General features: G+C 38.5%; 1 protein-coding gene across 1 annotated transcript; it reads left to right on the top strand.

Annotated features, from left to right (window-relative positions):
* Nucleotides 1-575: 575 nt before the first annotated feature.
* LOC137132981 (CD209 antigen-like protein C) lies at nt 576-6906 on the top strand (the record flags this gene model as incomplete). Its single annotated transcript, XM_067516025.1, has 6 exons — nt 576-606; nt 4661-4762; nt 5193-5357; nt 5600-5742; nt 5976-6079; nt 6446-6906. Coding segments are annotated over 6 exons (693 nt in total), but the record flags the coding sequence as incomplete, so codon positions are not given.
* Nucleotides 6907-12465: the final 5559 nt, after the last annotated feature.

Raw genomic sequence — 12465 nt, 5'->3', positions numbered from 1 at the left:
GCCACTGTTCTTTCCAGGAACTAAGAAGGAAATTACAAAGCTGCATCAGGTTGGGTAGAATAAATGGGACTGTGTTTTCTATTCATTTCCACAACCGTGTCCTGAACTGATGTCACTTTATTACAGTAAATGTCAGAAGTGTGAAGAGACTGAACTATGTGCTTCAGTCCTCTATTAGTGTAGTTTGCCGTGTCTTCTAATGATGATGGTTTGTATTGTCCAACATTAAAACAACAAAAACCTGTCATTTTAAACCCTGTGTTCTTAGCATCTGAAACCAACAAGTCTTTATCATTTGCACTTACTGACCTGACAAATTTATGATCATGGACAAAATGTATGTCAATGTTGAATAAGAGAAGGCTCTTAACTCAAGACCTTCAACAAATCAGACAGGTAAGAATGTTCAATCAGACGCTGACAGACTGAGTGGGAATAAATCTGTTCTTTCATCTGTTATTTCTGATAGAGGACTGGATTAAGTGGATTGTTTTCTCTGCTTAGGTCCCAGGAGCTCAGAGAGGGGTTTTAAAGAGTTGGTCTCTGTCTGGGGCTGCTGAGTGTTTTCCTGTTGACTGGACTCATCGGTCTCCTTGTCCACCATAGGTCTGTTTTTATCCAAGTTAAATTTTTATTATCTTTCTTTGAATTGTGTTATATTTTTGTTTACACCTAATATGTGTTTTGTTATTTCAGTTTTATTATTATTATATTAATATATCAACCAATTTAAAGAGTTTAACATTTAGTTTTTATATTATTGTAAAAATTAAACATTAACTAGAAAAAGTTTATATTATTTGTATTAAAAATCCGACTTTTAAAATTGCTTTTTAATGTGTATATAAATGTTTAAACTTCAACTATATATACAGGTCTAAACAGATTATCAAATAAGTTACTACAGCAGTTGTTGCTGTTTACATGTCATAGTACAAATTTAAAGACATTTATGGATGTGTAATACATATATGTTCTCAATGACAATAAAGGTTGTTGTTCAATTCAATTCAATTCAATTCAATTCAACTTTATTTATATAGCGCCAATTTACAACAAAGTCATCTCAAGGCACTTTACAGAATAAAGTCCAGACTACACAAGTATGTAGAAGCAACCCAACAAATCCCCCTTGAGCAAGCCCTAGGCAACAGTGGAGAGGAAAAACTCCCTTTAATGGGAGAAACCTCCAGCAGAACCAGGCTCAGGGTGGGTGGCCATCTGCCTTGACCGGTTGGGGTGAGTGGAAAGTGGAGAAAGAAAAGAAAAGAGCAACGAAAAGCAACAACGAAAAGCAACAACAAAACAACAAAAAAGCAACAACAAAACAACAAAAAGCAACAACAAAAAGCAACAACAAAACAACAAGAAAAGCAACAACAAAACAACAAAAAAGCAACAACAAAGCATCGTGCAGGTTGTAGGATATAGAATTAATGGTATACAGTAGTGACAAGTAAATGTATAGAGAAAAGCTAGTTCAGGTTGAGTGAGCAGTTTAACTATAAGCTTTATCAAAAAGGAAGGTTTTAAGCCTAGTCTTAAAAGTAGAGAGGGTGTCTGCTCCCCGAATTTGGATTGGAAGCTGGTTCCACAGGAGAGGAGCTTGATAGCTAAAGGCTCTGCCTCCCATTCTACTTTTGCAAACTCTGGGAACCACAAGTAGGCCTGTATTTTGGGATCGAAGTGGTCTAATCGGGCGATACAGAACTATGAGATCTTTTAAATATGATGGAGCTTGACCATTAAGAGCTTTGTATGTAAGGAGGAGGGTTTTGAACTCTATTCTAGATTTTATGGGAAGCCAATGAAGAGAAGCTAGTGAAGGTGAAATATGATCTCTCTTTCCTAATCCAGTCAGCACTCTTGCTGCAGCATTTTGGATTAATTGAAGGCTTTTTAGAGAGTTATTAGGACACCCCAGAAGTAGGGAATTACAGTAGTCCAACCTAGAAGTAACAAATGCATGGACCAGTTTTTCGGCATCACTTTGAGACAGGATGCTTCTAATTTTAGCAATGTTCCGTAGGTGGAAGAAGGCTGTTCTAGAGATTTGTCTTATATGTGACGTAAATGCCAAATCCTGGTCAAAAATAACTCCAAGGTTCCTCACCGCAGTACTGGAGGCCAAAGTTATGTCATCTAAAGTAACTATATTGTTAGACAGCATATTTCTCATGTTTTTAGGCCCAAAGAGGATGATTTCAGTTTTGTCTGAATTTAGAAGTAGGAAATTGTAGGACATCCAGGTCTTTATGTCTTTTAGACATGCTTCAAGTTTGACTAATTGGTTAGTATCTTCTGGTTTCACAGATAAATAGAGCTGGGTATCATCTGCATAGCAGTGGAAGTTTATGGAATGTTTCCTAATAATTTTGCCTAAAGGTGACATGTACAGATTAAAAAGTATTGGTCCTAACACAGAGCCCTGTGGAACTCCATAGCTAACTTTGGTGCATAAAGAAGAGTCATCATTAATATGAACAAGTTGGAATCTGTCTGACAGATAAGATTTAAACCAATGTAATGTGGTTCCTTTAATCCCAAATCTATGTTCTAGTCTCTGTAATAAAATGTTGTGGTCAATGGTGTCAAATGCGGCACTAAGGTCTAGTAAGACGAGTACGGACACAAGTCCATTATCTGAAGCGAGGAGAAGATCATTGGAGACTTTTACCAGTGCTGTTTCTGTACTGTGATGAACTCTAAATCCTGACTGAAAGTCTTCATACAAATTATTCCTGTAAAGGTGATCACATAATTGTTTTGCAACTACTTTTTCCAGGATTTTAGAAATAAACGGGAGATTTGATATTGGTCTATAGTTGGCTAAATCACCTGGATCAAGACAGGGTTTTTTAAGTAATGGTTTGATTACAGCAACTTTATAAGCCTTTGGTACATAGCCAGTTTCTAAAGATAAGTTAATCAAATCTAATATGAATGTGTCTATTAAAGGTAGAACATCTTTAAGCAATTTGGTTGGAACAGGGTCTAAAAGACATGTTGTTAGTTTTGAGGAGGCGATAGTTGAACTTAGCTCAGTGAGATCTATGGGTGAAAAACAGTCTAAGATGGATTGGGGCCTTATTGAGGATTCTAGAGCTGTTGTACATGAAGATCTATCTGTAATATTTGTAGGGAGGATCTGGTGAATCTTTTCCCTAATGGCTGCAATTTTATCAGTAAAGAAAGTCATGAAGTCATTGCTGCTCAAAGTTAAGGGTATACTAGGCTCAACAGAACTATGGCTCTTAGTCAGCCTGGCTACAGTGCTGAACAGAAACCGGGGGTTGTTCTTGTTTTCCTCTATTAGTGCGGAATAATATGCTGTTCTGGCATCACGGAGAGCTTTTTTGTACACTTTTAAACTGTTTTTCCAGGCTAACCGGGATTCTTCTAAATTAGTGGAACGCCACTTCCTCTCTAATTTTCGTGACGCCTGCTTTAAGCTGTGCATTTGTGAATTGTACCATGGAGGTCGCCTCCTCTGATTCACTGCCTTCTTTTTCAGAGGGGCAACTGTATCTAGTATCATACGCAATGTTCTTCCTAATCTGAATAAGAAAAAGTTAAACGGTCATTTATGGCAAATTGGAACATGACAAACATCCGGTGTCAGGTTGCACTTCTATCTTAAGGGAGGTGACAGATTTTTAATACTTTGATAGTTTTTGTGTTATATGTATACAAAAGCATACATTTAACACATTATTACTGGGAAACCCCTGACTTTACAAGGATCTCTGACCATGAGATGGTCCTAATTCCTTAAGTATTAGATAAGGTCGTATTGTATCAAATGCAGAATTAAAATCAATAAAAAGAAGGTGAGCATACGTAAGGATAAGACGAGTGAAGCTTTTTACAGAAAAAATGTTGGTGGTCTGGAATTGGTTTAGATCTTTTACGGCTTTGACAGAGTCAGTAACTGCACATTGGAAACACACAGCTCCAAAGCTGAAGACACCTGCTGAAAGACACAGAGAAGAAGAAGAACAACCACAAGGGAATGAAGTAGAGCTATTAAGCATTTAAGTTGTGTCTACGTATGTACAAAACAATTGAGACATTCAAAGAAACAGTTGATTTAATTTAATTAAGTTTAAAATCTGCACTGCTCATTTGGAAGACAAACAGGTTTATGGACATAAGTGCAGAGAGATGGATCAAACAGAGAACAATCACGCTCTTCTCTTTGCCCAAGAGTTCAAATTCAGCAGAGACAGAAAGACTCAACAGAAATCTCTCAAGTGCAGCAACACACACAGTGAAAGTCTGTTGTGTTTTTGTGGCTGGGTTGTCTTAATCACACATGTATTTAGTGTGTCTTCTAATGAGCACACTTCTTATTGCTGACCATTAAAACCACACAAACTTCCTCTAAAGCTCAGGGTTCTTAGTATCTGAAACCAAAGTGTCTTTATCATTTACATGTACTGTGCTGCAAAGCTGACCAGAGCTCTGAGGCAGTTAACAAACCTGTGATCAATGGAGGAAATATATGTCAATGTTGAACATGACAAGTCTGTTTACTCAAGTCCTTCAACAAATCAGACAAGTAAGAATGTTTAATTAATTGCTGAGTGGAGATTAAATCTGTTTTAATCATATGTTATTTCTGATCTAAGACTGTGTTTACTGGTCTTTTTCTGTTCAGGTCCCAGGAGCTCCGACAGGAGACTTTATAAAACTATTGGTCTCTGTCTGGGGCTGCTGAGTGTTTTCCTGTTGGCTGGACTCATCGTCCTCGGTGTCCACTGTGAGTCTGTGTTTTATAAGTTAATACCAGAGTCACTTTATGAGTTTCAGAAGTATTGTCATATACTTTTACAAATCTAACTTGTTAGGTTTCTTAATTATGTTTTTGTTTTGCAAAGCTTTTATGGCATTTTAAAATGTAAAAATTTAATTATTTTTTAGAGTTCGTAGTTTTGACTAAAGTTTAGCAGGAAAAGTGGATGTAGATGTTCAGCACAAGACAAACAGCAACTTCACAACATCACTTATTCTCTAATATTAGATTAGCATTATGCCTGTATGCAAATGTGTTTTTTTACATGAGATTTTTAGAACATGGAACTTAAATTATGGGCATCAGTTCATTATAAAGATTGGGGGAAAAATAGCAAAGAATCTGATCTGGCTAAATAGTATGTGGTATTAAATTATATTAATTCATGTGCTTTCAGATGATAACTCAGCACAACGTGCAGCTGCAGAACTCTCCAGCATCAAAACCAACCTGACTGAGCTTCTCCAGGACATTAAGAACAAAGTGTCTTCACTGACTGAAGAGAGAGACCAGCTGAATACCAGACTCAATAAAACAGCAGAGGAACTGAACAAGTGTCAGAGTCAGTGAGTGTGGGCAGTGAGGGACAGGACATTTGATCTTTTAAGGATTTAGACTTGTGAACTGTTCACTATATGTTTAGGATTAAGGACACGTTCACATTCTGTGAGCACATTAAAATGTTAAGATGTGAAGACACTTCAAACTCCTCTGTTTGCATGTTTTACTTCATACCATCTTTCTCTGGCAGTAGATGGAGTTGTGCCTTGATACATTTCTAATATCTATTGTTTTACGTTGCAGAGAGAACTTGTCCTGCAGGATGGATGATGTTCAGCTACTCCTGTTATCTCCTGTCCACTGAGTCTGGTTCATGGACAAAAGGCAGAGAGGACTGCAGAAAGAGAGGAGCAGACCTGGTGGTCATTAACAGTGCTGAAGAACAGGTGCAGAGTGTCCAAACAAAGAATATGTTCATCATTCTTTGTTTTTGGATGATATGGACATGAGGAAGAAATATGAGCATGTGATTGCTTTCTGAATCCACTGTATCATGAATGGAAGTGTTTCAGCTTTTTTTGTGGATATGAATGTGTGTGTGCTGTGTCTTTGTGTCTCACTCCTGCTGGTTACAACTAAAATATAATTGCAGCGATTGTCTTTTGTTTCAATTGAACAGACATTTCTCTCTGCATTCACCAGAATGGGAACTTGGATTGGTTTGAGTGACAGAGATGAAGAGGGGACCTGGAGATGGATCGATGGAACTACACTGACTTTTAAGTAAGACAGAAATATGCTTCACTTTGTTTAAATCTAAATACATCTGGAAATAATGTGTGTTTGGTCCAATACAACTGAAACACGTGAGTGAAAAGAGACAAACAGATAAAAGAGATTAAATAGAACATAGTAGGCATAAAAGGGAAATAAGACCTAAAAGCTCAAGTTAGGATTTTGCTCTGAACACCACTGACTGGAGACTCTCAGAGCTGCTAGAATGACTGCTGACACACTTCCTGTCTGTTTCAGTACTGTTGGCTCTGACTGAACCACTGCTGTCATAACATTTAGTTATCAGCATAGAGACCATCAAGAGTCTTTTTATGTCCATATTCAGGATTGTTTTTTTGTTCATTGACCGGTTAGGTACTGGGATGTGATGGAGCCCAATAATGAGGATAAAGATTCGACAGATGGAGAAGACTGTGCAGAAATTAAAGTTCAAAAAGGTCACAAGTGGAATGACCTGTCATGTGAAGTATCTCAGCAGTGGATCTGTGAGAAAAAAGTGTAACACTGGTAAATGTTTTGATATCATACATGTGGAAATGTTTTACGTAAGACATGAATATGCTCTGTCCACCACCTCTGTAATTTATATTTCATTTATATACAAATATTTTCTGTGTTGAAACGTCATTTAATGCAAATTAAATTAGAGGAGAAATGGTTGGAAATGGTTTTGTGTTTAGTTTTTTAACACGACACAAAATGTCTAATTCATTCTAGAAATAAAAAACTCGCTACGTCATGTTTGCGTGCGCTTCCAGCATTAGCTGAGTCACGTCTGTCAACCGCAGAAGGTTAAGAGCAGTAATTTAAAAGCAAAAGATAGAAAGTCAAAACAGGTAACTGGAAATTGTTTTCTCGTTAAGTAATGCTGTTAATAAAACCTTGGAACCTAAAAATCGACTTTAGGGAGTTTTTCCTAGCTAACAGTAGATTCCCGTTAGCAAATGCTAGCTGCTAATGCTAACCGCTAATGCTAGCCTTGACCAGGAAGACTCCTGAGGACTAATGGACAAGTCTTGAAGAATATCAAAAATAAGTCCTGGGAGTGAACATCAGGTTTTGACATACTTAAAACATTTTTTTATAATAAGTTAACATTCCATTTGTATTTATTCCTAAAACATTTATTTTTTCCACAGTGACCAGCAGGGTTGCAAAGCTTTATTAACTGGTGTCTTATGACATTTTGTGTTATTTATCTTTTCCAGCCATGAATGTTTTTACCAAAAAAATCTTTGTTCTGCAGAGAAATGATACAGCTAGTGATGTTTGTACTAAAATTGGCAGGGATGCCCTGATGTCCATGCCACCATCAGGCCTCAGTCCTGCCTTGTACTGGTACTCATAAAGCTGATACCACGTTAGCCTCCACAGGTAGGTGAAAGTGGAAGAAAAGTGTGGTTTAGACCTATTTTAAGAGAATTGAGGATAACAAAAGTAAAGCCAAATGTAAGCTCTTGCTGTCCTTAATCCTTCAGATTTGAGAAGCTCGTGTAATAAAGGTAAATACTGTGTCCACAGTAATAGTAGAACAACCTGGACAGGTCTATCTAAGGACTGACACTGTCACACATACACAGACAACCATTCACACCCGCATTTACACCAATTTCGAGTTACCAACTAACCTAACATGTCTTTGGAATGTTGGAGGAAACCGGAGTAGCTGGTGGAAACGCAAGTACAAGAATAGGAGACATACTGTCATACAATGTTTAGAGTAGGTGATTTGTTGAATCCACAGCTACTGGTTACAAGAGAGTTGTACATTCTCATTCAAGTGTATTACTGTTGCTGCTGCTAAATATCAAGAAATAAAGGCATGTACAGTAATTTAGTCCGATATATTAGCCCTGCGATCTGGACTTAAAGATGACATTATACAGGGGTGTCTTATTACATATCACGTGTCCTATGAATTAGCATATTCATGTCTGTGGTGGTCTACAGGTCCTTGGAGAAAATATGCAGGCCAGATAGATTGGAAACTACAAATGGCTAATTAGTATGAGTCTCTAGCCTGTGACGATTTGTGACCTGTAAAGGTTTTACATGGTCTCTTTTCCACTGGAAGCTGGGATTTAACCCAACTACCTTTAACAGTGAGATTGCCATATTTCCAATAGGCAGAATTGAAAATCGTATATTTACGCCATATTAAGCAGGTGTTTATGATAATTCATCTAAAAATCATCATACACAGCATCAGCAATGCAGAATGACAACCTGGGGTCACCAGAGCAGAAGGCGGTCAGACACAAGGGGTACCTTAAAACCTGTAGTTATTAAGTAGAACTACATAACTTTTTGACAATTTTGGAACATTGCAGTAATAAAATATGTGTTAGCCCAAAATGTTTACTTTTCACCTTGGAATATATCATGTAATAACTTTCTTTTTTTGCACCTCCTCGACAGACAACCCTATCTCCCAAAACACATGTTCCTTTTTAAACTGCAAATGTTAAAGGTTTTTCAGAGAAATGTCATTTCAACCAGATTACGTTGCCTGTGAATTTAATGCTAATCTGGTGACAGCAGCGTAAATGGCAAGTTGCAAATACACTGAACAACACAGCCTTTGGATGCTTGGACCTGACCACAGCATTAGATACTGTAGATCATGAGATACTTGGCTTCACCAGTGGGTGAGGCTCAGGGGCACAGCTCTGAGATGGTTCCAAATGTATTTAATGGGACACAAGTCATATTTAAGTGGACACAAGTGGTTTTTAACTGAAACATAATTTTCATAAATATTGTAGAGCTCTTGTAGGTCGTCTCTGGTTGCTCTGTGCTCCCAATAATTTTTTTTTTTGGAACGTTTATCATTTTACTGCTTTGCTGATGTTAAGTTAAGTGTTGCCAATAGTAACTCATTACAGTGTCTGTGTATGGGAGTAGTGAAGACGTTGCTACAGCTAAATGAGAACAAGAAAAGAGAACAAGTTTGGTAGGTCAAGTTCTGCCTGCACCATTGATGCAAATCCTGGGTCCTCAGTTAGTGAAAGTCTCTTAGTTTGTATCACTTTTACAGCCTTGCAAGCTAATTCTATGTATTGTAAATAAATGATTGTGTGAATACTGTATATCCATTAGAAATATTTGTAGTATTGAATTATTAAGTTATACAACAATCAGTATAAATAAAAATATCCTATCTAACTAAATAAAGCTAATTTATAATTAGGGGTTAACCACCTGCACAGCACAGCACATAAAGTGGTTAGAATCTCCACCAGGAGAGCTGTGCTATTACTTTGTGTCCTGACAACTAATGTACAATAATTGTTATGAATATTAATTTGATTTGTTTAAATAGAAAGTCTATGGGAGCAATGTTTACACTGCAATATCTCAAAAATTACACATGGTAGCATGATGAAACTGTGTACAGCTGCCCCATGATGAAAGGTTTCACACGTTACTGTATCTCTAGCACCACCGTGTGGCCAGTTATAGAACACGCTTTGTAACTGTTTTAAGTTGTAGAAAAACTCTTAAGGCAGCAGCAGCTGCAGTGGCTGACTTTCAGCAATCTCATGCATTTTCTGTAGGAAATGCCCATTTTAGTTTCATTTAGCAAGACATTAAACCCCAATATGTAGAAAATTGCATAAAAGTGCAGACCAATTTCCATTTCATAGTGGAGGAAGAGGGGCACACACACCCCCCCTTACACATGTATGCCTCTCTGACTGCACCCCACTTTACTTACATTCATAACCGCAAACCAGGGCACGGTTCTTACCATGTGGTTTAGCAGATCCTGGATATTTTACTCTAGCAATAAAAATGCGATTTCTCATGCAGCACTGATATTTGTCACAGTAACACCTGTGTGTACTTTCCAGGACAGGTTGGTGGGGGTGTTCTCTTCCTTTGGGCCTCTCTTCCTAGTCAAGGTTAGTCCTAACATGCTGCTCCATCCTCCTGGATTCTCTGCCCTCATTAAGTTCTACTCTGCTGCTCAGGCCTTGACAGCTCAACGGCTCACTGATGGACACTCGCTGTTCCAGAGCTCTCCGCTCAAGGTCCGTTGTCTTCAAGGACTTTGTATTTAAAATTTTGATCAGATTCTGTTTGAAAAATGACTTAAACGATTAATCAATTATCACAGGAGTTTTGCAATCTGAAAATATGTTTAAACAGGACATCAAACAGAATCAGAACATCAGCACTGTGACAGGGGACAGAAATATTTTAAAGCATTAGTTCAGGATCTCTCAAGCTGGAGCTTGCCCTCAAGAGGACCTTTAGTGCTATTATGTCCCCGGCTCCTCTGGCCACATGTCAAAGTCCTTGAGCAAGACACTGAACCCCAACTTAGTTGCTCCTGGTGAGTGTTGGCCAGCTGCATAGCAGCTCCCCCGTGTGAGTGTGATTGAGAGTGCGAATGGGTGAATGAGAAGCAGTGTAAAGTGCTTTGAGTGCCAATAGGTAAAAAGGTGCATAAGTCCATATGCATAAATTACCATTTATGCATATGAAGCCTCTGGAGTGGTATGTGTTTCTGCTCTCCATGGTGTACGTGAATGTTTTCTTCTTGAATGTAAACTCAGAACCACACTGTACAGCCTGTGTTCCATAGAACAAAAGCACTTCAAAGCTCACCTGAGATTCATATGAATTTTTGTAGATCATAAGCCACATCAAATTAGTTAATTACATTACTTTGGCAGGAATAATCTCTGGTCTTGCAAAAACAGAAGCTTGGTGACCTAATGAAGAGGACAGAAGCCTCAACATTGAAATGTCCAGGAAACCCCAACACTGACATCAATATAAATAAATCCATATTGAATCTTTGACTCACACCACCTTAAAGCTGGGAGTAATCAGAACACACACCACTGTAATCTACACCACTGGGCTGAGAGGAGGAAACAGCAGCTGCTGACAGTTGAGGATCAGTGTTTGAACAGAGCTGTTTTGGTTTTATCTCCACATGCCAAACAAGGACTGCTACCACATTTTCATGATGAAGATAAATGTCTCATGTCAACTTTTTTACATTTGCATCTTGGCAGAAGTTACATTCAACACCGCTGCTACAGAAGATAATATTGTTGCTCCTATCAGGCTCTATGCAGAAAGCATTAGCATTCTCCCCTGAGGTTGCTCCTTCTTGGTTTCCTAGAGGAACATGAACATGGGTTGCAAGTTACTCCCTCTCTCACTTGCTGAAATATCACAAAAGCAGCATGCCGACCCTAGCATTAGGGAAATAATGACTCGTATGCAACTGGTGAATCACCCCAACTCTAGTGAGAAGTGAGCTTCCTGAGCTTGTTTTGTTGTTAAGAGAGTGGAACCGGTTAGAGTTTAGAGATGGTGTTTTATACCGGAAAAGATACCGTGGTAACAGTGTGACCTATCAGCTAGTGCTACCAAGAGACCTTAGAGACCTAGTGCTGAAAAGTTTGCATGATGACGTGGGTTATCTTGGGGTTGAGCGCACATTGGACTTGGGGACAGCTAGGTTATATTGTCCTAAAATGTCTTCAGCAGTTGAAGGAAAGATCAGGACTTGTAAACGTTGTGTGCAGAGGAAAGTACCTGCAAGAAGGCTGCTCCTCTAACTTCTATAAAGACCACCAGGCCATTGGATCTGGTTTGCATGGACTTTCTGAGCATAGATCCTGATAGGAGCAACACAAAGCATATACTGTATTGGTAATAACAGATCATTTTACTAAGTATGCCCTTGTCTTGCCAACACCAAACCAGAAAGCTAACGCAGTAGCAAAGTGTTTGTGGGACTATTTCATAGTACATTACGGGTTCCCTGAGAGGCTTCTTGGTCATCAGGGTCCTGACTTTGAGTCACACATCATCAGAGAGCTCTGTGAAATGGCAGGGGTGCGGAAGACAAGGATGACACCATACCATCCCTGCTGAAAAACCCAGTTGAGCATTTTAACTGGATGCTATTACAAATGTTAGACACTCTAAATAACAAGGATTAGTGACACTGCAAAGACATTATTTGAACCCTTTGTGCACGTCTACAACTGCACTAAGCTTGAAGCCACAGGATTTTTTAGTCCTTATGAGCTTATGTTTGGAAGGCAACCAAATCTTTCTATCGACTTAGCTTTTGGGTTTCTTGCTAATGATAAGAATGTATTCCACGCTCACTATGTGCAGGGCTTAAAGAACCGCCTGAAAGAGAGATATGAGCTTTATGAGCTGCTTTTCAATAGAGATCTAATCTCTGAACCAATTACAAGGGAGCCTGAGGTAGAGAGAGAGACAGAGATTCCATCTGGGTTTGATGAGGAAGTTTTAACAGTAACCTCAGAGCTTGATGTATTAAACACTGAGATATTGAATGTAGATTACACCGACATAAACAACTCTCAAATGAAGGA

This window comes from Channa argus, chromosome 9 (assembly GCF_033026475.1).
Source record: "Channa argus isolate prfri chromosome 9, Channa argus male v1.0, whole genome shotgun sequence".
NCBI lineage: Eukaryota > Metazoa > Chordata > Actinopteri > Anabantiformes > Channidae > Channa > Channa argus.
This window is presented reverse-complemented; position numbering and strand designations above follow the sequence as displayed.